Source organism: Phallusia mammillata, chromosome 1, assembly GCF_965637545.1.
Source record: "Phallusia mammillata chromosome 1, kaPhaMamm4.hap1.1, whole genome shotgun sequence".
In the NCBI taxonomy this organism is placed as follows: Eukaryota; Metazoa; Chordata; class Ascidiacea; order Phlebobranchia; family Ascidiidae; genus Phallusia; species Phallusia mammillata.
This window is the reverse complement of record NC_137252.1, coordinates 21934288-21960778: the sequence shown is the minus strand read 5'-3', so window position 1 is coordinate 21960778 and position 26491 is coordinate 21934288. Positions and strand designations below refer to the sequence as shown.

Sequence of the window (26491 nt, the reverse complement as noted above, 5' to 3'; positions counted from 1 at the left end):
GAAATACACATTCAGCCTTAAGGACCACGAGTCCTCGAAATAATGGCAAAGGGCATATTTAAAAAAAAATAATGAAATAGTTTGAGAACCACTGTTATAGTCTGACTGTCTATTTCCCATTTCGCAATACAAAGTCACTGATTCATACAACGTAGCCTAGATAAGAAAGTTAAAAACCGTAGGCGCGAAATATAGTTTTGTTCGCTTTACTATTTAAAAAAAAAGATACAACAGCAACTGAATGTGATTTGGTTAATAAACTTAATTATGACCAACAAAAATTTCAAGAAGTTTAAAATGTGCAGCACCTCACGCATTTCTACCCTGGAAAGACCACGCAACGCCCTGTAATAATTGGACCAAACACAATTTCAAAACAACCCAATTTTTTTCAATTCCGAAACCATGATGTCGATCGATTTCAGCTGACCAGTAACACAGCTATTACGCATTTCAGTTAAAATCCCGCCATATATTGACATCCTAAATGAACTGTTCGATCAATACTTGAAATACGAAATCCAAATTAACAAATAAATAGCTGCGTGAGTAGGCTTGTTCTCATGCTGCTCTTGTTAAATCCTCTTTGATTTCAGTTCGTATTGACACTTTAAGAACAGACCTTAGGGTTCTTAATTTCTATGAATTTTATAGGTTAATTTTCTCTAAGACAGTAGTTCTTAAACTTTTTCACTTGCGACCCCATGGTGTTCTTTACTAAAATGTAAAAAAAACAAGAATGTGTTTAGGCACCTATAACCGGATGTCAAAAAATGCCGAAAAAACACTTTGCACCCAAACATTCGAAATCAAGTAATGTCAATACAAGTTTATAAGATGACCATTGGTATTTTAACTTTTTCACCCCAACTGTTTCCTGGCCAGTGGCGTAGGCAGCCAAAAAGTTTGGGAGGGGCCAAATAATTTGATGTCTAATACAACTTTTTGCTAACGCTCGGCGTGCTTTTACCAAAAACGTGACTTGCCAAACTGTGGTTTGAAGGGACAACGAAACGCTTTATTGATTTATTCCATGTCTGCATAAATAAAAAAGCATGGATTTCGGCCTACAACTTGGTGACAAAAGTCATTTTTGGTAGTTTATATGTTCCTATAAAACTGTGCTTTTACAGAAATCTTCCTGAACCAACGTGCGCTCAATACAGATGATTCAAGTTGCGGATAAATAACTTAGTAAACTGAAGCTTTCAGTACACCTAAATCAATCCGTGCATCCTCAGGATGCCATTATATCGGCGAAATCGATATTATTTACAATACATTGCAACACGAAAAACACAGATTGATTTAGGTGTACTGAAAGCTTAAGTTTACTAAGTTTATATGTTCCTTTGATAGTTGAGAGACAAAACCACAATAATGGAAGGACGAAACTACACTAAATTTAAGTTTATCAATGTACAACTTTGAAAATTTGGGAGGGGCCATGGCCCCTTTGGCCCCTTCCTGGCTACGCCACTGTTCCTGGCTAGCTCAACTTTTACCTTTTACGGACTTGATTAGGCCACATTGTGAAAATTACCTTTTTTTAGACAAAAAAAACGTTAATGTTACCAGACTTTTTTGGCATAAAATCGTTTTGGCTTTTTGGCTTTGAGGACCGGAGTTGAAAAAGTGCACTCGAGGTGAGGTGATTTGAACGTACGTTTATTTCATTACGCTGTATTCAAATCATTGCAAACAACAAACGGTTTAAGTTTTTCGCGATCTAAGTTATCAAACAATTGCTTATTAGAGTCTATCGAAACGAAGAAAAAATAGTGAATGAGCATCTTTAATGCAGACAGTGCAGTTTATGGTTGGAAAATTGACAAACAATTAATCACATCACGAAAAAATGCTGACAAAAATAGCAATGCCCATTGCCAATTAGAATAACAAAACAAAAAAAGAAAAAATGATCTTCTTTGTTGTGCAGAACATCATATTCCTCCGTTCCCCATCTGCTTGGTGACGTAGTGTCGTGGTGATGTAACTTCTGCTGAAACTTACGAATGCAAATGATGACTGGTTGCTATGTAAAGGAAAGAAAGACAACTAATCCGCAAATGATTTTCAAAAAAGTCCTGTTTCACTGATTTTTTACACTTCCTCTAGACTTGGAGATTTGCAGACTTCTTTTTGCACCTAATACTTACTGGCGCGATGCCAAACATGCAAAATGTGGAAATCCCGACTTCGTAAGAAAATTCCTTAGCAAAACTTAAGCAAATTCATCGCAGAAAGCCGACGTCAAGGAAGACCTGCATATTTTTGCATCGAAATGAGGAGTGCATCACAGCAAAGAAAAATTGCTTTTGTAGCGCCACCACGTGGTCACGAGAGGCCCATTAATAATGTGAAAATGTGACGTCACGAAGCGACATGGTGACGTCACCGACTATTGATCTTATTGAAAAAGCTCGTGGCGAACATAAAAGCCTCGACACAAGGGCCACGCCTTCACTCTCAGACGTCATTACCCGACAGACTTGCTATCGGCTATTTGTGACGTCATGGCGGCGTATTACGACTGGGTCGTTTTACAGTCCACTTTTAACTGATCAGGGGTGAGGGTGACCTTGGCCTCAGTGAGAAATTTCAAGCAGTCCTCGAGATTAGTGAAGGCCAACTGGCCCACAATGAAACTCACCGGAACCGACGGTCGGTAACTAGTTAACAAAACAAACAGGGGTTAACATTCTTTCGCCTGCACAATAAAACAAGTGTTTGTGGATTTGGCCGTAATGCAAGACGGGCTACTTAAAGGTAGGACGCAATAACTATTTTTTTTTATTATTATTTAAGAGAGAGATATTTAATTTAGGGTTTTAGAGAAACGTTGTTTACAGTAATCATATCAGCAGTTTTACAGAAAAAAATGACTTACCTTTTCGTATCTGCGACAAAAATTAAGTTATTTTGAACAAATAAAAAGAAAAATTAGACTTTACCAACTAATTGTTACAAAATGTTTTTAGTTTAGGAATAAAAGGTGCGTCAGTTTTAACTTAAAAGGAAGTTTGAATGTGGATATACTATTTATTACACATCAAGCTACACTGATAAGTCGAAGTGTTGGCAATTTTTTTTAGTTATCCCTAAACTATTCGTGATATAGCTACTAGTGCCTTACAACGAAACAGTATCTAAAGTCGAAAACGGTAATTACATAAACTTGTCCCTAAAACGGTTTTCTTTGAGTTACTTTACGATATCAAAGGTTCACTTAAAACTAATTGAGGATCTGTCTCAGTCACCAAGCAAAAAGATGAGATCAATTTGTACAGAAATGTGGCCGAGTACAGTGATATTGAAACGTATACATACGCTTTGCATATTTTCTGCAGTGCCAGAGTCCTTTCCCTTGCCACGAACTTGTCCATCAGGTATCCAGCCATATGCGGCGCGTTAAGAAAGAGCTTGAAAAACTTACGATAGTTACCGGCTGACCACGCCTCACGGACAGATAAAGCGTGCGAAATGCATTCGTCTTTGCGTAGTTCTGGAGTCATGATCGAGAGAATGGACGTTAAATCTGTAATGCAGATAGAGTTTGGAATTTGAAAAGGCTGGGAAAAAGTCTAATAAACAGAAAGTGTTCATGCTTTTAGATGACAATCAACAAATGTAAAAAAGCAACAAGTACGAAATAGCGCTTTCGGTAACGTGCACTTAACTTCGACATGGATTACTGGTTCGTTGATAAATACACAAAAAATGAACTTGATATTGATATACTATCTGTGTAAGTCAGTGTTTACCTCAACTAGTCAGACTCAATTAAGTTTCTAGCTTCCTAAGTTCGCGACAACCTCAAGGCTTACAAAAATATTTGTCCTCGAACAGTTATGTTGAGGCAAAATCACCTTAACACGTGACAACGGTGTTCAACACGGGTATAAGTGTACAAATTGATGCGTTTTATTATTACCTGTGGTGTTTTTGGTGTAAATATAGTATAGAATGCTGTAGGCAAGAAATTCTGGCCGGTTTGGTGACGACATTCCTTCACCGTGTAAATGACGTAGCTGACTCTGACATTGGTTAAACTCTTCGTGATCGCCCTGGGGGAAAATCAAAACTTGTAATATTATAAGTTCTTGGTAAAGTATGTGTGACAAATTTGTAAAACTAAAATAGCTCTAACTTTACGTCAGTAACATTAGGTAAACAAAGCTGATTGAATTGTTCGCGAAACAAACTACCAAATCACTGACCACTGCTTTTGCAAACAAGCTACTGGCCAACAAAACATGAAAATGTGACAAGAGATTCTATCCATTTTCACGAAGTAAAAATCTATTTCTATTTTGGTCCATTTAAAGTTTGCATTTGGCATTCATCTCTAACCACTGTTTTAATAACGTCTGTACATGGCACGAATCGGTGTTTTTACTTACAAAAACGGATAGTGAAGCATTAAAAAAAAATAGTATGTACAACAGTGGCTAGAAAACTGGGGATTGCGGTCTCTAGAAGTCATATTTGATGTTATATCATGCAACTGTATGGTTGTAAACTATATTCTGAATTTATCCTGAATTCAGAAATACTGCCTTATTGTATCACAAGGTACAAGAGAAAGCGATTGTTCCTGCCTAAGTATTTTTTGTCAAATAATAACCAGGATTGCTACATATAAAAAGTATTTCTGCAAAAATTATGCATTTTTTATACTTTGGAGAAAATATTATCGCAAGGAGTAAATTTTTCTTTAGTTGGTATTTGGTAACACAAGTTTGTTTCTTTGAGATATACAGTTACCTTTTTTGGAATGTGATGCTTCCACCACATGTCTACCAAGAAAATTGCACAAGCAATGTTATAAAAAAATATCAAAAGTTTCGGGAACCACTGGCATACAATGTATCCGATATATACATTTCTGCAAAGGTATATTTTAATACTAGAAGGGTGGCGTAGCACATATTGCCCTTGCATATACAGTATAACCTATTTGAAAAAAATAATATATTCACTACACTTATTTTATATTGGGTCCCATATCACCCACTGTCTTTTATAACCTTAGTTGTTTCTGCAAGCAGAACTCATGGGTCCCCACACATGCAAGGTTGTAAATAATACATGTGAAAGTTTGGTGTTATAAGGTCAAACACAGTGATTGGGGCAACAGGGTAAAACACAACATTCTACACCTATAAATGGCACCCTCTACAAGCTATGTAAATTCCACTCAATTCTGACATTGTTTAAAAAATTGACCCATTTTGGGGGGCTAGAGGGGTAAATATTGGGGCTACAGGGATAAACACAACAATTGACACCTATAAATAACAAATTCTACAAGCTGTCCAAATTTCATCTAATTCCGAAACCGTTTAAAATACTGACCCATTTTAGGGGTTAGTGGGGTAACGGATGGGTTCAACACCCAAAAGTATGAAATATGAAATCACGATGACCCAATCAACAGTCACGTGAAACTTTATCCAATTTAGACAATATTTAAAATTCTGACCACTAGAGGTGCTGTAAGCAACATTTGTCGCTTTCTGACGTCATAAGGCTGTTACCACCCCTCTACTAGCATGTGCAAAAACGCCCACCAAGTAATGCACAAACATAAGTAGCATAAGTTCGGCTGCCTTTATTATACCATTCCACCACAGAAGTCTTTCATTTGTGGTGCGCAGCAACATACAAAAACGTTTTACACTTTGGGGTCTAGCGGGGTAAATACTGGGGTTATCACGTCAAACAAAGCATATGGCACATCTACATAACTATATCTACCATCTGTGAAAGTTTCATCCAAATTCACCAAAGATTTCATGCCAAAAGTGCATGGACAAACTTGAAGGCGGAAAAAAGAAGAAAAAAAAACGAGTGAAATCAAGATGTGTCCCCTTCAGGGAAGGGGACCCATAATAATACATGTGAAAGTTTGGTGTTATAAGGTCAAACACAGTGATTGGTACTGTGTATGATTAAACATGCTGTATGGAGTATAAACTTTCCAAATTTCATCCCATTCATACATTTTTATAGGTTTTTCTATTGTATGTTCTATTCGAAAAATGAAGGGGTAAATAGTGAGAAAATAGACTAAAACACAACAATCAGCTCCTATTACTGGCAAATTGCACAAGCTGTTCTTTTAAATCAGACATTGTTTAAAAAATTGAACCATTTTGGGGGGCTAGTGGGATAAATGTTGGTGCAACAGGGTAAAACACAACTTTCTACACCTATAAATGGCACAATCTACAAGCTGTCCAAATTTCATTAAATTCAGACATTGTTTGAAAAACTCACCCATTTTAGGGGTTTAGTGGGGTAACTGATGGGGTTCAACACCCAAAATGAAAACTATGAAATCACAATGACCCAATCAACAGTCATGTAAAATTTTATCAACGTTCAAAATTCTGACCACTAGATGTGTTATTAGCAACATTCGTCAACACCTCTGACATCATAAGGCTGTTAACAGAAAGAAAAAAAAAGAAAAACTAGAAGGGTGGCTTAGCACATTTTGTTGTTGCATTTACACTATAACCTATTTTAAAACATTAATATATTTCCTATGCTTATTTTGTATTGGGTCCCATATTAGCCATTGTCTTTTATAACCTTAGTTGTTTCTGCAGGCAAAAACTCATGGGTCCCCACACATGCAAAGTTGAAAATAATGCAATTCAAGAGATAACCATGAGAAAGTCAGGTGTTGTAAGGTAAAACACAGTGATCGGCACTGGGCTTAAATAATAATACTATGTAGAATACAAACTATAAAATTAGATTCACCCCAGATATTGTTTGAAGTAAGTCCTATTTAACATTTTTAAAAACTGACCCATTTTAGGGGGCTAGTAGGGTAACTAATTGGGTTCGACACACAAACTAAGAAATATATAAAAACCACAATGACTCAATCAATAGTACTGCAAAATTTCATTCCGCCAATGTTTAAAATTTTGACCACTAGAGGTGTTTTAAGCAACAACCGTTAATGTTTCTGATATCATAGGGCTGTTCACAAGCCCTTAACTGCCATGGCGCAAAAACGTCCACCGAGCAACCCACCAACGAGCAACATACAACTGGCTGCCCTTGTAACACTATTGAGCAACAGAAATCTTTCGTTTGTGGTGCCCAGTAACATACAAATACGTTTTACACTTTAGGGCAGTGGTTCCCAAACTATGGTACGCGTACCACTAGTGGTACGCGAAGGTCTCCAAGGTGGTACGCGAGCAACTTATTAAGTTCACACAAAACGATCTTAATTTCACACAAGTTTTAATTCACACAAATTACGTAGAGCGTGAAATTTCACACTATATTTCCTACTAAATTCTAATTCATTGGTGTATTGACGCATTGAACTGTTAAGCAAGCTTTCTTTGTGACGAAATAGATTTATTATGACGTAATGAATCTGTTATTACGACGTAATAAGTGCTTAAAGTCAGTTTTTGTAATAAGCTACTAGTTGTGTTGACAGTAGCACTGTAGCGAGGGCGGTAAAAGTTTGACTAAGTTTTGTTTAATATTTACGAGCCTTTGGTTACTGAAGGCCAAAGTTACTAAGGTAAAGTTAGTAAAGTTTAGTAACATTTTTATTCATTAAATTCTAACATGATTGTAGGTGGTACGAGAACGCTGCATGAACCAAAAAAATGGTACGCGAGTAGATAAAGTTTGGGAACCACTGCTTTAGGGGCTTGTGGGGTAAATGTTAAGACTACAGGGTTGAACACAATAATCGACACCTATAAATGGCATACTATACAAGAAATCAAAATTTTAGCCAATTCTGATACTGTTTGAAAACTCACCCATTTTAGGGGGCTAGCGGGGTAAATACTGGGGTTATCAACAAAAACAAAGTGGGATGCACATCTACATGAATATATCTACCATCTGTGTAAATTTCAGCCAAATCCATCAAACATTTGATGGAAAAACAAGTTGGACAAACTTTGGGTAAAAACACCCATTTTAGGGGGCTAGCGGGGTAAATACTGGGGTTATCAACAAAAACAAAGTGGGATGCACATCTACATAACTATATCTACCATCTGTGTAAATTTCAGCCAAATCCATCAAACATTTGATGGAAAAACGAGTCGGACAAACTTCGGGAAATAAATACCCATTTTAGGGGGCTAGCGGGGTAAATACTGGGGTTATCAACAAAAACAAAGTGGGATGCACATCTACATAAATATATCTACCATCTGTGTAAATTTCAGCCAAATCCATCAAACATTTGATGGAAAAACGAGTCGGACAAACTTTGGGAAGAAAAAAAAACAAAAAACAATTTGAGTAAAATCAATATGAGTCCCCTTCAGGGAAGGGGACCCATAAAAACTGAGTGAAATCAAGATGCGAAGGAGACCCATAATTAGTGATACTAACCTTTTCCAGTGCAATTCTGGCATGAGTCTCATAAACCTCAACAGTAAAATCATTCCTTATCCCTTGAACCTTTGTGAAAGAAGAAGATACAATAACCAAAAGCAGCTCAAAGTAAAAAACTTTTAATTTTTCACAAATTATTTTTATACCTATTTTACTTTGTTTGGTTCAGACTGTAAAATGAGGTTGAGAACTGATTTTTTCACATTTTTCATTTAAAGTTTTCTGATAAAATAAGTCCAACTTACAGTAAGATCCTGTCTGATGCTTTTCATCTGTCTGCATGTGTACAGGTAATCCTTTTTCTCCTTCCAATCCTCTTTTACACGAACCAGTGATGTGCGAAGAACCACCAAAGGTCGAACCTGCAAAACATTATGTAAAATGAAAATGATCCAAAATGCCTCTTGTAGTTGTACGTACATAACTATGTGCCCAACATTTATTGTAAGATCATTTGGCCAGTTTATCTGTAAGGACCAGCAAAAAGTTGAAACAAAATGTTTAAAACCGTATGATTAAATAGAAAGGTGGCTTTCTGATATACTTCCATTTTATATATTCTATACAATATTTACCAATTTACTATACACATCATTTGATCTACACACAGGGGCGTATCCAGAAATTTTTAAAGGGGGGGTCCAACAATTTTTTTGGGGGAAATCCCCAATGAAGTCATTATGACGTCACACGTCGTTCAAAACGACGCGTTATGCGGCAAAGCACTTTTTCCAAAATTGGCGGTTTCTCTACCCATCTAATTGACAGGAAGAACAGGTAATTTTAGCGAAAGCTTTGTAGTTTTCTGATTTCGCCGCTGCTATCTAGCTTACTCAGCCAAACTGCAACTGCAAAATAAGCGTGACTGTCAGGTAATCAAAATCGTTGCTTAAAAAAACAGGGTCCAATTTCTAAAGAACTAAATCTCTTGCTGAAGCGGTAATCCTACTGTTAAGTTGCGCAAAGTCACGAATGCACTAAAGGTGGTAACTGCAGAAGGCATAAATTGTGCCTGGCAAGTAACAAATTACCCTAATAACATAACTCGATTTACATCGATCTAATGTTTTTGACAAACTATTACGTGTTTGGCGGATCAAAGCAACACAACATTACACGTTTTTAACACTTTTACATTGTTCAAATGCAAAAACAGTTTGATATGTTGCACTTAGTGCAGTTACCATTTAGCAAGAAACTGCTATCAGCGTCCTAGCCGGAACGTAACTTTCCGATTGTTAGCGCATAGACCTCCTTATTAAACCCTTGTTACGTCACAATTGGCGATTAGATAACAAGCGAATACAAGAGATTGAAGGCTCACGTCTTTGAGATAACGACTCCCTGTTATCACGCAGTGGTAAACGGAACGATTTTGGCCTATTTAATTTACGCACAACTTTTTGAAAAGGAGGGGGTCCGGAATCACTTCACTCCCCTGGGACCAGAGTGATATAGTGTTAAACTCCATCGGACGACTTAGTAAACAGTTTAACACATATTTGGGGCTGTAGGCCTCGGATAACCACTTGATAGATTTGGCTGATATTTTAAATAACAAACGAGTAACCCAATGTTAAGCATTTCAGCACATTAGGGCTTGTATTTCTGGCCTAAAACTAAAACAAATTATTTAGGGGTTTTAGGGGTGAATCCAATAAAAAGTTGGAAAATTCTTTAGAATACCTTACATTGCACCAACCTGCAAAGCATATAAATCCTAGATTATGTACTTTAGTCAGTACGCTATTTTTAAAATTTTACGTTTTGGGGCCCCGTGGGTGAACAGCTGGATCATTTGGGGTCAAATTTTAGGAGGATCAAATTTAGGTTAATAACTAACAACTGTCAAAATTTGAATAAATTCGAAGCACTCTTTCTTGACCAAACGTGTGTAACAAACCATGTTTTAAACATATTATGTTTTAGGCGCCTGTGGGTAAACCGCTGGGTTAGTCGGGGTCAAATTTCAGGAGGATCAAATTTAGGCTAATTGCACCAACCAACAAAGCATTTAAATCCTAGATGACGTACCTTGCCAGTATAGCTGTTTTTGAAATTGTACGTTTTGGGGGCCTGTGGGTGAACCCCTGGGTCATTCAGGGTCAAACATCAGGAGGATCAAATTTTGGTTAATAACTAACATCTGACAAAATTGAAACAAATTCGAAGCACTTTTTCTTGACCAAACGCGTATAACAAACCATATTTCAAAAATTTTGCATTTTGGGGGCCTGTGGATGAACCGCTGGGTCATTCGTGGTCCAACTTCAGGAGGATCAAATTTAGGTTAATAACTAACAACTGTCAAAATTTGAATAAATTCGAAGCACTCTTTCTTGACCAAACGTGTGTAACAAACCATGTTTTAAACATATTACGTTTTAGGCGCCTGTGGGTGAACCGCTGGGTCATTCGGGGTCAAACTTCAGGAGGATCAAATTTGGATTAATAACTGTCCAACATCTGTCCAAATTTGAATAAATTTGAAGCACTCTTTCTTGACCAAATGCGCATAACAAACCAGCGTTAGACAGAAAAAAGAAAAAAAAATGTGGACAAAAACAATATGTGTCCTCTTCAGGGAACGGACCCATAAATATCAACATTCAACAGTTTTTCTTTATTTTACAAAAAGGATAGTTGGTCATTTAAAATCTGATCAAAGAGCTAAATCTCTTTGATAACACAGCAAGTCACATGTCATGTTAAACGTTTGTCCAAACAAGTTTGATCAACAAGACCTAATATTTAAATGAATGTGGTTACATGTTTAGAGGCAAGTTATCTAAAAATAACCCAAATTTAAACTTTTCCCACATACAACAGTTTAAGCAGATTAACAAACCGTTGATGGATCAGGGGCTGCAGTGAGTCGAAAATAGTCTTTGAAAATATCGTTGCAAGTCCCAACTATCTTCATATCCTCCAGATTCACATCTTCACTATAAAGCAACAAGATCGTCAAGATTTAAAACCATAAAATGCAGCTAAAAATGTTCAAGATAAAAAGATATACTTCATTACACATGTATGATGTGACAACATATAAGATGTTACATTCATTGATGTTTACCACTTAGATTTGGCTCCTTTAAGCTATTGAAAAGGATCATTTGTGTGAAGAAAATCTGTTTCTAATAATGGACCTACAACATAATGTCTAAAATCTTCTAAATATTCATTTTTACTGTGTATTTTTGAAAAGTATTTTCGGTGGTTTGGTAGACCGTAATAATCACCAGTAACTTTTTCTTTTACCTTGTATCGAAAGCATTGATAGTGATTTCCAGTTTCTCCTTGCTAGGTTGAATGAAAGATTTCTGAAATCGGTTGGCCCGATTGGCCTTTTTCATTTCCCGCTGTGGGTCATTAACCTGGAAGTTCAGGCTTTTCTTCTTGTTCTAATGGAAATAACACATTTTGATGTAACTATATTCAACAAAATCACATAGGAACCTTTCTGCCTTTTCTTTGATTAACACCATTTCCCAAAACACGGGTCAGAGTTGGTAACAACACCAGTTCCCAAAAACACAGGTTTCAAAAAGGTTTAGTGTATACTTACTTTTTTAGTAACCTGTTTTTGTGGTGTATTTTGTTTGTTTAATCCCCTGCCCCTTCCTCGACCACGACCTCGACCACCCTTCGTTGTATCCTTTACAATCCTCCTTCCATATCTTCCTGCACTGGTCACCAGATAATCTCTTCCGCTACTGCTGTCACTGCTGCTTTCGCTGTTGCTGCATGGAATAATGCAAAGCTTTTGGAAAACTTATGTCAACAATATGTCTCACAATATACAGAAGATTGGGAGGTAAACTGGGCTTTCATACTTTTTAACAAGAGATCGATTGACAGTTTATGCCTGGACATGTAGTTCAAATTTTGTAAAGGACAAGACACTAATTTTAATGGACCACCAAAATAATCAAGGAAAAAATACACCAATGTCAAGATACAGATACTTATTTCCAACATTAAACTTTATTGCCACTATATTTAACCTGCTTTTATATCTTCGACGCTTGGGTGAATGTGACCAAGACCTGGAACGTGACCTTGAGTACGAACTTGATCGGGAACGACTTCGTGAGCGGGATCTTGAAATCTGTGATCTAAATACATGAAACTAGTTCAACAAACCAAGTTTACAAAAAGCCAAACATGTCTTGGGTATTTCACTACTTTTTTACACAATGCTTGCTAACAAGATGATGAAGTAGCCTCATATTTTTTCTACCTGTAAGTTCTAGTCTGGTGTCCATATCTTCCATACCACGATTTATTATCAACCTTCTGTGACATTGTTTTCCAGCGTGAACCAGGAGTGCTTCTTTTTGGGTTGTACATATGGCTACCAAAATACAACACCATAAAAATCATAAAACAACTGTAATTACGCTTTTGTTTCCTTTTAACTGCAGTTAATTTCATTTTAAAGAAAGTATATACTAATTTCAACAATACTTAACTGTGATGTTTAAAAAAGGTGGGCCCAAAAGCTTTGTGGGATAATGCTAACATAGGCTTTATGTGTTGGTTATGTGAGCTATGTGTTAGTGATGGGACGAGTACCCGGTACTTGGTATCGATGGTATCGAACGATTTCAGTGGTATCGATACTCGTACTCGGTATCAACATATTTTGTCTCAGTTTTCGATACCAATGTGCGAGTACTGAAGGCCGATTTACACCATAAGAATATGGGCAACTTTATGCCAATATTTGCTTCGGACAGCACAAAATTGGAAAAAAATTCCCCCAGTTTATGTATATATTTTTCCCTATCGCTTGGAGATTACATTTTTAGGCATGTGTGTGTGCACACCTGCACCCGACCATGGCAGATAAATTAGCTAGTACAACACTATACTTAAGTACTCAGTAATCGTACTCGTTATCGAAGGGATATACATGTGGTACTCGTACTCAGTACTCGTTTCAAAACCTGGTATCGTCCCATCACTACTATGTGTTGGATTGCTAGGCTAGTGGTACTTAACTTTTTTTGGTTATCCCTGAGAACAGACAGGTGTGTTACATTTAACCCTTTTTAAACTGCAAAATTACTGACTATGTGGTCATAGAAGAATGGAGCTAAAGGTTATAACTCGCTGAAAGACGTCAAATTACCCCCTTTGAGGTGAGAACAGCAGGTATAGGCAGTCAATTTAATTGGTAGTGACAGTTTTGCTTTTGTCGGTTGCATGGAAAGCACAGATTGTGTAGGTTGTATATATGAACATTTCAAATGCCCAGGCTATATTAGGTTGTAAAACTTTGGCTTATGAACAAAATATCATTAGCCTAACTCCAAACAGTAAGAAAAAACGTAACTGCTCTTATTTTAGAAACTAGAAGGGTGGCTTAGCACATTTTGTTGTTGCATTTACACTATAACCTATTTTAAAACATTAATATATTTCCTATCGTCTTTTATAACCTGCAGGCAAAAACTCATGGGTCCCCACACATGCAAAGTTGAAAATAATGCAATTCAAGAGATAACCATGAGAAAGTCAGGTGTTGTAAGGTAAAACACAGTGATCGGCACTGGGCTTAAATAATAATACTATGTAGAATACAAACTATAAAATTAGATTCACCCCAGATATTGTTCGAAGTATGTCCTATTTAACGTTTTAAAAAAATGACCCATTTTAGGGGGCTAGTAGGGTAACTAATTGGGTTCGACACACAAACTAAAAAAAATATAAAAACCACAATGACTCAATCAATAGTACTGCAAAATTTCAGCCCAACCCGCCAATGTTTAAAATTTCGACCACTAGAGGTGTTTTGAGCAACAACCGTTAATGTTTCTGACGTCATAGGGCTGTTAACAAGCCCCTAACTGCCATGGCGCAAAAACGTCCACCCACCAACGAGAAACATACAACTGGTTGCCCTTGTAACACTATTGCGCCACAGAAATCTTTATAAATACTGGGGTTATCAACAAAAACAAAGTGGGATGCCATCTACATAACTATATCTACCATCTGTGTAATTTTAGCCAAATCCATCAAACATTTGATGGAAAAACGAGTCGGACAAACTTTGGGAAGAAAAAACAAAAGAAAGAAAAAAAACAAAAACAATTTAAGTAAAATCAACATATTCCCTGAAGGGGACCCATAATAATGTTTGCACATTATAAAAATAAGTTTTGACTTGCCCAAGGTTTTAAAGGTTAAAACTTAAGTTTTAAAATTTCACTTCAAAATCCATGACATCTCTCTTACCAGGGCAAGGGTTCCTTGGTCCAATCAATTTGAAAAGCAGAACCATTTTTCATTTTCTCATTTAAAACATTTTTCAGGACAGCTTCAGTTTTGTCTTTATCAGTTTCATTTTCGCAAGCCTGAAAAGCCCTCTGTATGTAGTCCCTGAAAACAAATGACCATAGTTTTTACAATCAGCTGAGACAGTGTTAATGACTTATCAGCCCTTACATTAGCGCAGGAGGCCAGTTGTTCTGTTTTGATTGACCATCATCAACAGTCAAGGATTCAGAAGTTGGTTTGAAATCCATCACCTAAAATATTTATGAAATGGTGAGAAAATTGGTAAAGCTTGCAAGTCATGAGATACTAGTACATGTGTTATAAACCTAAGCCCACTAATTGTTTTGAATTTTTTACCACTGTGCTAAAAATCATGCCACATAAGTACAGGTTTTTCTTTTTTTCACACATTTTACTACTGTTTTTTCAAACCAAAAGTTTCTACTTTAAAACAGTGTTTCTTAATCAGTGGTGTGAAAAATCTAAATAGTTGGGGTTTGGTTTGTAGACTATCAACAAATTTATAAAATCCATTGAGACGTTCCATATTTTCACAAATTGGTTGTTGCTAATCCCAAATATCTAAACTTTTTAACCTTATTTACGCAACCGTGTAAAAGTCAACATCAACATGTGTTAAAACTTAAAATGATTATGACTAAAATTTTAGGAGTATCAACAAGCTGTAAGGTTACAAATTGCTGCTTAAGCATTTTCAAAAAGCAGTTGAGTAAATGTTGCAAACTAACTTGTCGGTGTCAAACCCTTACTGTCATTGAAAAAAAACAAAAAAAATTCTTAATATATATCTCCATTTTATATATTCAACATAAATTTTAACCGATTTACTATCCACATTATTTGACGTACTACTATTTTTATTTTTGCAAGCAAAAACGAATGGGTCTCCACACTCATGTTTATGCGAATTGGTTATGGTACAAAGATTGTGTGATGATTTTTAGATTCTCAAGGACAAATCAGGACAAAGCATCAACCAAAGCTTAAAACGTTTTGTCCTAATTCTTATTCCATCATTACATTGTCATATAATTGTCAAGTAATAAAAAAGAAAGGTAAAAAACACTTCCAATCATCTGCTGAGTTAATCATGGAAGAGGAGCCATAAACCTGCATTGACGGTACATTTTTCAAACTTTAAAACAGAAGACATCCATTTGAAAAAAATTCAGCTACTAACAAATTTCTACATAATCCTTTTAAAACAGTTATTCTAATTTTAGTTTAATATACCTTCGGGGTTTGCGTAGTGTCTTTGCTAATTAAAGTTGATGCGACTCCTGGCTTTTCCTCAGTCAAAAAAGGAGTTGGTTTTTGCGCAACTGGATCTTTAGGCAAAGGGGAATTTGTTTTGTTGGTTTTGTTGTTCCAATCCAAATTAAAACGTATTCCACCTAAAAAAGTGAGGTGTTACAAACTTAAAACAACATGCAAACTTGCAAATAATTAAACTTTTTATACATGGTGTTGCCAAAACACATTTTATTCTTTGTAAAGTTGTAAAGTAAGCAACATTTTCAAGAAAGTACATGTATAAATGTATATGTTTTCAAGAAAGTACATATATGGTGAGGCATCATTGGTATCTAAAAGCATTACTATATTCTACATGTAAATGATGTTATAATCCCTCATACGAAGTCTCTTGTGCTTTGTGACTTATACATATACAGAGGTAACAATAAAGGCATAAACTCCATTTTATGACACACCACCATAACCACAAGTATTTACAAGTTAGAAAAGAGTTTTATCACAATCTGTCAAACATGTTGCGAGTTTGAGACAAACATAAACGGTACAAGTAATATTAATGATTTTTCTGTTATTAATTGTTTTTTTGAAAATACAATTGCGAAATGTTGGTTAGGTGTATCCAGATCAATTGGCTGGCTAAAGGTTTTATAAAAGCAGGTTGTATCACGTACCTGGTGTTTTGACATTAACAATTTGAAACAAAATTGTGTTTGCACACTTTTTTAGTGTACACTATGACCCAATGAAAAATAAATATGACATTAAAATAGTGTCAATGTTCTAAATCCTAAACAACTATTCACATAGTTAATTTAAAACATCAAATACATCAGAAGATTTGTTGAATACACTTACTTTTTCCTGGCTTGTTAAACGAACCAAGTGATTTGGCTGAGTCGATATGCTGTGGTGGGGGACCTTTCAGTGCAGCAGCATAAGAGGTTGGTGCTGGTGGTGGTGGGGGTTGTGGTGGTAAAGGAGGCTGCATTCTTGGCAAGTTACTTTTTGCTCCTTGAAAAAACTTCGACTTTGGACTGTTTTCTTGCTTATCAAAACTTGTGTATATGTTAGTTCCCTCAAACTGATTGTACTGAAAAAACAAGCAATGAGTAAGGAAACTCCAATGCACTCAATTAAATCCTTAAATATTATACATGTTTTGCATAACTTTTTGGAAATTTAAAGCATACTTAGTTCTACCAACATAAATGTACAGATATTCCAACACACTACAACTGCTAATTGACAACAGCTGGGTTTTAATTTGAAATCAGTAACAGTAACAGCATTCTCTTTGTGTTGGGATATTGAATTCGAAACCATAAACAAAAAAAAACATATAGCAACCAATGATGTAAATGATGTAAAGGGCATTTAAAAGCAAACTAAAATCTTAGCATATTCACAATATTTTTTTACAATGACATGGTTTTTTGAAATACTTGGTGGTCTCCTAAACAAAAATTGTCTGGAAAATGGTTAACCATTGCTGCTACACACAGAAATACAACGCTGCACACAAAATACCACAAGAAATGAGTGTAAACAAGGGCAATTATGTACCTGTGGTGTTCTTATTTGATTATTATGCCCATAATTAAATGGCATTCTGTATCTTTGTGGCATATTGCCATATCCTTGATAACCAGCGGAAAAATTTGGATATCCATAACCTCCAGAGCCATAACCTTGGCCTGGCCATTGGCTATAAAATCTGTTTGGACTTGACATTTGCTGCATTCCCATCTGGCCATACTGGTAAGGGTTCTTCACAGTATCCTCCTAGTACAACAAAAAAATCTTGTTTAAACAAATCGTTCAATTAAGCAAAAACTTATTTCATTAAAACTGGAAGTTCAATAATATCAATTACATTTTAGTTATGTACTGCATTAGTAAAGACAAAATCATAATGTTTAAGCCAGACCAATTATATCGGTCACAATACATTGTAACTTTGTGCGTGCAACTAAAAAAAATGGCATGTAAATTTAAAAAAAAAAACTTGTGCGCTTTTTGTTACTCGTAATGAAATATAGGACCATTTTGTTACATGACATTCTTGTGTAGAATTGCGTCATACAGTCAAAACAATCATACATCACATGAACAATTTTACAAAGATTTAAGCCTCTTTGCAGCATCTTAGAAATTGCATTGTCACAAGGTAGTGAGATCCTAGTTTGAGAACTGCTGTTTTAAGAAAATCATAAAAAAATATTCATCTTGCCTTTTTGTTTTGTTCACTTATTTCGTCCAATGCTTTTCGTGCCTTTTCCCATGCTGGAATTTCTGCATCTGTCTCAGACATTATGGCGTTTTAGGATTTTACGTTGACTAACTAATCAATTATAACAACAGTATCTAAACAAATTAAATTGTCATTGGAACGTGAGTAAGGGACTAAGGGTGATCAAGCTCTTTTAAAGTTAGACAATTATTGAGCGTAATAGTTCAGGCAGGTTGTTTAAGTGATATTACATTACATGTAGTTACTTAGTTTTGGAAAACGACTTGTTTCGCAATCAAAAAGTCAAACAAACAACACAACTATGCGCATTGCACAGCCTCTGACAAGCCTGAACTCTCTCCAGTTTAATGTTTACCTCTCTATTAAGAATAAGTACTAATCAAAGAAATCGTATTATATTTTTCATTTCACAACGGTTCGTGTACATAATATTTTTTGGGGCTTGATTTCTTTTTTGCTGTAACAAATACATTTTTTGATCCAATTCAATTTAAATATACGTCTTCACTTTCTGTGACTGGTGTACAATGTCTGGTAATTTATCTCAACCGTCCAATGACTGAATTTGATGCCCCAAGCTGCTGTGTAATGTCTCATGTCAATGGGCAAGAGTATTGGAATATTATCCTGTGCTTTTTGCGCCCACTCACGTGACGAGCCAACACAAAATCACAAATCGGATAGTTTATTCACTTCTCAACAACCATAGTTCAAACTGCGTAAAAGGATTATTTGCCCATGGTTTGTTTTTTCAATTGTGATACCGGCTTTTCCTTGTACAAACCATGCCATTAGGAAATAATAACATTTACCAAAGAGCCAATAACTATGGGCATTATTAAACATTATCACTTTAAATTGTTAACACAGTACTCATGACAATCCAGACCAAGCAACTGACAAATATTTAACGCAGTCTTTTTTATCTGCAGAGCACAATAGCAATGTTTTTTTTACAGTTGATGCCAAGCGCCCCATTGCAGAATAGTCTGCTGCAGTTAATTGTGTTTCACATGATAAACACACTGCAATGTACATTGAGTGATAAATACCCGGTTCACCTGGATATACTAAAAAGTGTCCACCGAATTTTAATCCATCAGTCAAAAAATATCCCTTGGAATGCAAATCTTTAAATACACAATACTGTAGTGCCTCATCTGCATCTAAATGTATTTGAGCACTGTTTATTGAAAGAGTGTTGAGGCATGTTCCCTGTTGTTCTGTTTTTATCCATAGCTGATTAGTGTGAAGTTGTTGGACTTTATGTAATTCAGATTCTTTTAACTTTTCAAAATCAGATTCCATATCACAAGTGCTGTTGTGATCATCAGTTATTTTTTTCTTTTTTTGTAATTTGCCTTCTTTTATAGTGGTTTCCAAAGAATCAATCAGGGTTACTTTTTCTTTTCCTTTGATATGCATTTGAATTTCATGTTGTTGTTTTCTTTTTAGCATAAACTCCTCAGGCGATGGTTGTGAAGTTGATAAACAATTCTTGTTAACCAACACACATGGTGCATTATCAACCACAAACTTTGCTTCTACATTGGTTAGTTGAACTGGAACTGATAGTTGGACATTTTGACGTGGCTTAGGTGGGTAACATCCAACAGCAAATCCAATAATGTGTAAATTTTCTCTTATATGCATTATTTCAATGGGATTCCAAACAAAATATCTTCCATTGCAGAAATGAAGAGTAATAGAAAGTGCAGATGGCTCATCACATTTTTCCTTTTCCATTATTAATTAGTTACCAGAACAGAGCTCTGCAATATGTAAATTCAAGTTAACATTTTATGCTGGGTTGGCTTTTGTTTTGTCATGCAGATATTATAAAGTGCCCTTAGTCATGTAATAAGGTATTAAAATTTGTCAACTTTTCCAATGCGATTACGGTAGTTTTCTGATAAGATGTCCTTTCTTATTTCATGCTTTTAAGGAAACAACCGAAACAGACACGCCCCGTGTACACCCACATCATGAGGTAAGCTATCACGCCCCCTTCACGTGATTTGGGCGATTATTGCATCAGCCGAAATACAACAAAGAATTAATGTCCTTCCGCTTGGGAAGAGTGGAAGTAGTCCTAAATTATTTTAAAAATTGTCTATTTTTTATACGTTTCTTCACATGGTAACAAAAAAAGAATTAATGTAACATACTACTAAAAGAAGAGTAATATTATGTTTAACTAACACTAAAAAGGTGCTTTTCTTGTGCGGATGAATATTGTGTCGTAGGTGTCACAAGTTCTCAACTGTTGACGAGCTTTGTGTTCATCACTTGTTGCTGTGTTTTGTCGAAGTTGAACGTATTTTTATTGAAAAATTGTGGGCCAACATGGCTCTGTAAAGGATTGCAACGGACGCAACGACGTCTATGCCAACTGCAAGCATGGAGTAAGTTTTGTTTGCTTGTTATGTAAGCTTACAGTATATTTGTGTTCGATTTTTATTGGTTAAATCAAATTAAAAATATGCATGACGAATGACGCTCAATGCCAAATGTGTAAAGTAAAATCTTGTTTACTTGTTTTGGTAATCTGGCCTATACACTGTATCGACGGTTATGCTTTGTTACAGTTCCTTAAGCAATGGATTACCTTCCGAAAAAATTCTCGTCAGCCATATACCAGGCTTTATAAACAATGATGAACGACATGAGTTCGATGTACGGTTCCGAAGATATCCTCCTATTTGGAGGCAACTTGCTGGGGGACTCCCTCCCGTTCTTGGCACTTGACGAAGGTCTAGATGTCAAGCAGGTGGATGAAGCCACCTTGATGCAAACAGCGCCATGTGGTGGTGAATTTGTTACCAACGACTATGCTTACGGTAAATTGGCACTAAATGTAATAAAAGGTCAAGCCTTCTGGGAACCGCGAGACATGTTAATTTATAAGCTACTTTTTACAGCGCTTCCTTCCCCGAGTGCGGACTGGATGTCCGAAAAAGTTGATTTAAGCGACTTTGACGCGGACTTCATTGGTCTGTTTGAAGCCGCAAAAGATCGAGTTGATGTTTCCCTCAACAACGAACTGGGAAAAGGACCTGCCTCGCCAGCTGAAAGTTACGATTCAGGCGTAGCTTCGCCAGGAATCGCTCTGTCCAACTTGGAAACAGAAGTGTGCGCTTCACCACCTACAGACATTGCCGTACATGACAATACGTCTGATGACGTCGCATCTTTTTTGTACCAAAGTTCCCCAGTTTCTAGTAGTGATGCTGCTTGTAATGTTGTTGCCAGGTCTATGCTTTCGCATCTGGAGGTCGATTTTGCGGCCAACGATTCGCTATTGTTTAATCTGGAACTGTCTGCACCACCTAAAGTTCCTCTTGTTGCCAACAGCAACCCAACCGAACTGCAAATGCTTTTAAGCTCATATACAGACTCGATTGAACCACAACAAAGGGAGGTTGTGGACAATATCACTCCAATCCCAAAATCTAAACCTGGGAGAAAAAACAAAGTAACTTCGGTGCAGGAGAGAAAACAGCGAAAACGGGACCAAAACAAAAACGCCGCGACGCGGTATCGGGAACGAAAACGCCAAGAACAAATGGAAAAAAAGGGCGAAGAATCCAAACTATTGGACCGAAATCGGACGCTAAACGATAAAGTAAACCAGATATCTCGGGAAATTGATTATTTGAAGGAGTTAATGATAGAAGTTTACCGGATAAAAGGGGTCATACAATAAGTGCTGTTTCGATTGTGGTATTACTTTATGTGCTTGTAAATAAAGATATCGCACTAATCTGTCATTTGCGTTGAATCATACTCGTAGCAAGCTTTGTGATCAGAAAACAAAATTATCATAACCAGTACATCAAAGTAACAAGTGACAAAGAATTAAATTTCTATTACATCTTACAATTCTGGCCTATAGCGAAAGCTTAACTTTTTGGAACAATTGGCAGTGATGATTCTGATCGGCCTACTGTGGGATGGTGTGCAGAAACATTGATGGGCAATAAGCACAAGCAGTTTACCCCAAGGCTACACGGTGTCATGTCAATGAATAATCATGTAAATGTTCAGGCTACAGTTTGTTGGATTTTTTAACAGCATTTAAATGTACATCCAAATTAAAAACATTTTGGTATAGTGATTCCTATCATGTGAGTAATTATTCCACAACAACTAATTTGACATTTTTAGGAGGTAATTACATCATTCTGTTTTAGTTTCGTGGTGCCATAGTCGGTTATTATTAGAGGTGTAACGAATATTTGTTTTGCGATATTTATTCGGTCGAACCGGCTATTTTTGCAAAGACTCTGTTTCGGCCTAATGATTTGTTGCGATTCGGCCGAAACATGACCGGGACAATCTTAAATCCCACAAAACTAAAAGTATAATGAAACGCATCCTGTTGTATAGCACCACTGTTTGCCTGGAAGAAAAACCTTTACGAGTTCGCGTGACGTCATAAATGAATTTGATTCGGCCGAATTTATTCGGCAAAAACTGTCCAATATTCGGTTTCGGCCGAACCCAAATTAAGCTGATTCGATACATCTGTAGTTATTATGGTTTTTTCACGGGCCAAAGAAAATGAAGTTAATTTTCTCAAGTAACGCTAACAAAAAGGTTAAGAACCACTGGCTCAAAGTTGAGATGAATTCGTTAATTACACGCCGATTAAAATATAAAGCCCTATTTATTCACACAAATTTAACAAAGTGTATCTCTGGTATCACTTACGTGTACATCACACTTTCTGTCAGCAGTATAGTCTTCTTAAGTTGGTTTGTTGTCGTAACAATCACCCAAAGAATTTGCCTGGCAACCCTTTTTGTAATTGTCAGAGAAGAATGGCGAAGCAGACGACATCGTCATTTCTCGATTTACAGTCAGAGTGAATTATTGTGCTAAACAATCGTGGTTTATCCGCTCGTTTCTTTACTTGCTTTGAAAAATTGCAACATGATGTTTTATTGCCTGGGGTTGTTAATGTCAGCTAATAGTAGACAATCGACTAATTGCACCCTGAAAAGTACCAAAATAAATTATAAACAGGAACCTTGGTTACAAAACCTCGTTCCTGAACTCAACTGTTTGATAAAACGGCCGAAAGCAGATGACGTAAGTAGTGATAAAAAATGACGCAAGATTTGTGCAACGATGGTTTACAAACGTATTTTCCTTTTGCGGGCTTTCGGCAAATCAACAAATGATTCCCTTTCGAAGCGGCATTGTAGTACCATTTTCTCATGTCGATTGAAAGAAATAGTGGTGAATCATATTAGCGCCACTTTCAAAATTCTGAAAGGCTGAAAATGTACATGTCCTGATAAACGTATAACCATTTATTGGCTGTTTAAGGCCTGGAAGGTGTCTTAAAATTCGATTAAAATACTTTACATCTAACTGAGTTAACAACAAACGAAAACTGTTTGATGTGGTATATGAGGTATTTTTCCCATTTTTCTGGGTTGCAAAGAGCAATTTTGTAAAACCCGACAAGCTCTGAGCCCTCGTGTTGAAAAAAAAGGTTTGCTACTCGCTCATTAAATGTCGGTTTGATAAAAAAATACTCTGTTGAGCCAAAACGTAGCGAGCAGAAGGTGCACGAAAAATAGGGTGTTTTCTAGTAAAAAAAATCTCAATTTCAATTGTTACAAGTTATCTGACTTGGGCAACATCCTGGGCTCCATTGTTAGTTTGTAAGGCAAGGAGATTTTTTTCCTGTCGTTTTTTATGCAACACAGGCAAACTGCAAACGTTTGTGTTTGAAACAGATGTATTGGTTAAGGTTACAATCGTTAAAAGACAAGAGGCAGATCTATTCAGCAAATGTGGAAACTGACAAAGAAAAGAAAAAGGCAAACCTGCGATAAATAACCAACCGTTTACGCGCGAAGTAAAATATTTGATTCAGTTGGATGCCTTAACCCGTCAAAATAGGTTGATTTCAGTTTTTACATTTTTGATTGTAGAGTATATACGAGCCGTAATTTTCATGTGTACGGTCACTTTTTATTACCAACCATTTGGGATTGAAGGTTAATTAAAGTATTAAAACCAGTAAATATTTTTTGCATGAAAATGCTGTACAGGAGCTCAAAAATTAGGCTTGTGGTGGAGATCAAAAGTCAGTAAAGGCAGAACAAAAGCGTCGTCCATTGTTTAAACATTTGTTTGTAAATCTACAGTCTACACTAGAGCAGGGGTGGGCAACCTGCGGCCCGCGGGCCAAATGCGGCCTTTGATTAAAGGTTGTGCGGCCCGCTGAGACGCTTGATTTTAAAATGTACTGACAAACGAATCCAACTATTATATTGTTTTCGAGCAGACTAATGCGCCCGATGCTATTTTTCTGCGAACTGACAATATGTGGCTAGAATCAAATGTGAATTTTACTTGTAGTTAAAGCATGTTTGGTATGTAACGAAGTAAAATCACCTTGTGTTATACACAGGTGCGGCCCCCGATGTAATTTTGGGTATTGTAATTGGCCCCATAGTAACAAAGGTTGCACACCCCTGGTCTACACCATCACTTTGCTAATTTTGTAACACTAGGTGATGTTATTGTAGGTCAGCAGTTTAAGCAAACAAAAGGAATTTAAAAAGCTCGTAAAATACTGCTTAAATCGTACTGCTAAATTTTTAGTATTTCCAGTCTTAGAAAAACGGTTGTCAAAAAAACATGGCCAAACTCATCATCATTGTAACGTTTTATACAATCGTTTGTCAGTTTTTCCTATCATGCTATGGAGCAAACCAGGTGGTCCTTACTTGCGCCAGCAGCAATGAAGATTCGATACCAGGTCCTGCTGGTCCTCCAGGAAAGCGAGGTCCCCCGGGTGTGGCCGGACCCCCTGGTTTGCAAGGAGAACCGGGGGCCAATGATACTTGGAAAGCTGCCTTTATCAGACTCGAAGCAAAACTCCTAAATATTGAGACTGATTTGCAATTTGCTAAAGGTTGCTATAAATGTTTTACGTTTATTGCCTTTACGCTTAAATCACTGTGTATGAGTTTCGTTGTAGCTGTGCTATATGTTGCCTTTGTTAAATCGCATAATAGGTAATTGTCTAATCAAAAACATAACTGCCAGAGTACTTGTGTAGCCTATATACAGGGTTGCCATCGACTTGAATCCAAAAATAAGGACAACCGAAAAATTTTAAAACGAAACGAAACCAACGTTTTTTTAATAAATCTTTGCATTTATACGTCCCCTGACATATAATATGCAATATTTTGGCCAGAAACAATCTGTTTCAGCAACTCCTTGCTCGTAGTAAATAGAGATGTACCGAATATTCGGTTTGCCGGATTTATTCGGCCGAATCGGTCATTTTTGCAAAGATTCGGTTTCGGCCGAATAATTTGTTGCGATTCGGCCGAAACCGAATCTTTTACGAACATAAATGTAAAGCGTTAAACGTGTCTTTTCTGCTTAAGGTACCACGCAAATCTTTGAAAAGCCCAAACATAACGAAAATCGCGTCAATTTTTTTCTTTTTCAACACATTTCAACACATTATCGGTTTTCCACTGTTGTCAAAAAAATTAGCAACTCATTGACAGGTTGCCAATCATGCTTGAGGCAATTTTAAAACCTACAGAACTGAAATGAGGGCGATACACAACTATTCTGCACTAATTGCCTGGTAGATAAACATTTTTTTCATGTCAAACGCGTAGCGTACGACTTCGCGTGACGTCATAATGATTCGGTTGATTCGGCCGAATTTATTCGGCAAAACCGCCGAATATTCGGTTTCGGCCGAATCGAAATTTCGCCGATTCGGTACATCACTAGTAGTAAACACCTTGCGCATCTCACGACCGCTAATGTCTCGTTTTACGTTTACTAGTAGCATGGTTTTGACTTGTAATTGTTGAAAATAAGACAAAAGAAGGACTAAGTCAAAAATAAGGACATTTCTTAGAAATAAGGACATTGAACTTTTCTATGACACTACCGTTCAAAATAAGGACAAATCTTAGAAATAAGGACGGTATGGCAACCCTGCCTATATAGAAGTACGTATATTATGCAAAATTTTCAACAATCACTGTTGTCATCATCAGTGCAGGTTGTCAATCGAGCTGTAGAACACGGCATATAAAGCATTTGAATGCCAGGTGTGTGAAAAGTGACGCCCCAGACAGTGGCACGGAACTGGCGATTAGAAGGGTGGCGTTGAAAAACAGTGTTTGTTGAAACGTTTGCATAACATATTCTATTTACACAAGTTCTCTGGCAGTTATGCTTTTGATTGAATTACTCTTCAAGTCCGTGTATTGTGTT

General features: G+C 36.5%; 3 protein-coding genes across 3 annotated transcripts; 1 reads left to right on the top strand and 2 right to left on the bottom strand.

Annotated features, from left to right (window-relative positions):
- Positions 1-1652: 1652 nt before the first annotated feature.
- On the bottom strand, positions 1653-18350 carry LOC145215782 (leukocyte receptor cluster member 8 homolog). Its single transcript, XM_080084451.1, has 16 exons — positions 18197-18350; positions 17530-17748; positions 16822-17056; positions 15943-16103; positions 14857-14939; positions 14647-14790; positions 12641-12754; positions 12405-12515; positions 11966-12140; positions 11659-11801; positions 11246-11342; positions 8643-8759; positions 8395-8463; positions 3935-4067; positions 3331-3538; positions 1653-2672 (listed from the first exon to the last, which is right to left on the bottom strand). Exons 1-16 carry the CDS (start codon positions 18275-18277, stop codon positions 2528-2530), a joined length of 2235 nt encoding a protein of 744 aa, XP_079940577.1. The 5' UTR covers positions 18278-18350; the 3' UTR covers positions 1653-2527.
- A 536-nt stretch (positions 18351-18886) lies between these two features.
- LOC145215814 (tRNA-splicing endonuclease subunit Sen34-like) lies at positions 18887-20314 on the bottom strand. The gene is made up of 2 exons (XM_080084453.1): positions 20118-20314; positions 18887-19989 (listed from the first exon to the last, which is right to left on the bottom strand). The coding sequence occupies exon 2, from the start codon at positions 19961-19963 to the stop codon at positions 19091-19093; it is 873 nt and encodes a 290-aa protein (XP_079940579.1). The 5' UTR covers positions 19964-19989; positions 20118-20314; the 3' UTR covers positions 18887-19090.
- A 174-nt stretch (positions 20315-20488) lies between these two features.
- Positions 20489-21985, top strand: LOC145215798 (uncharacterized). The gene is made up of 3 exons (XM_080084452.1): positions 20489-20622; positions 20806-21057; positions 21139-21985. Exons 2-3 carry the CDS (start codon positions 20871-20873, stop codon positions 21921-21923), a joined length of 972 nt encoding a protein of 323 aa, XP_079940578.1. The 5' UTR covers positions 20489-20622; positions 20806-20870; the 3' UTR covers positions 21924-21985.
- The last annotated feature ends 4506 nt before the right edge of the window (positions 21986-26491 follow it).

What these genes read in the sequence shown, in the direction of transcription:
- LOC145215782 (XM_080084451.1), bottom strand. Translation starts at nt 18,277, where the DNA reads ATGTCTGAGACAGATGCAGAAATTCCAGCATGGGAAAAGGCACGAAAA. An exon ending in AAAAACAGGTTACTAAAAAA is followed by an intron (nt 11,802 to 11,965) that starts GTAAGTATACAC and finishes TATTTCCATTAG; the next exon opens with AACAAGAAGAAAAGCCTGAA. An exon ending in ATCAATGCTTTCGATACAAG is followed by an intron (nt 11,343 to 11,658) that starts GTAAAAGAAAAA and finishes GTTGCTTTATAG; the next exon opens with TGAAGATGTGAATCTGGAGG.
- LOC145215814 (XM_080084453.1), bottom strand. Translation starts at nt 19,963, where the DNA reads ATGGAAAAGGAAAAATGTGATGAGCCATCTGCACTTTCTATTACTCTT.
- LOC145215798 (XM_080084452.1), top strand. Translation starts at nt 20,871, where the DNA reads ATGATGAACGACATGAGTTCGATGTACGGTTCCGAAGATATCCTCCTA. An exon ending in TACCAACGACTATGCTTACG is followed by an intron (nt 21,058 to 21,138) that starts GTAAATTGGCAC and finishes TACTTTTTACAG; the next exon opens with CGCTTCCTTCCCCGAGTGCG.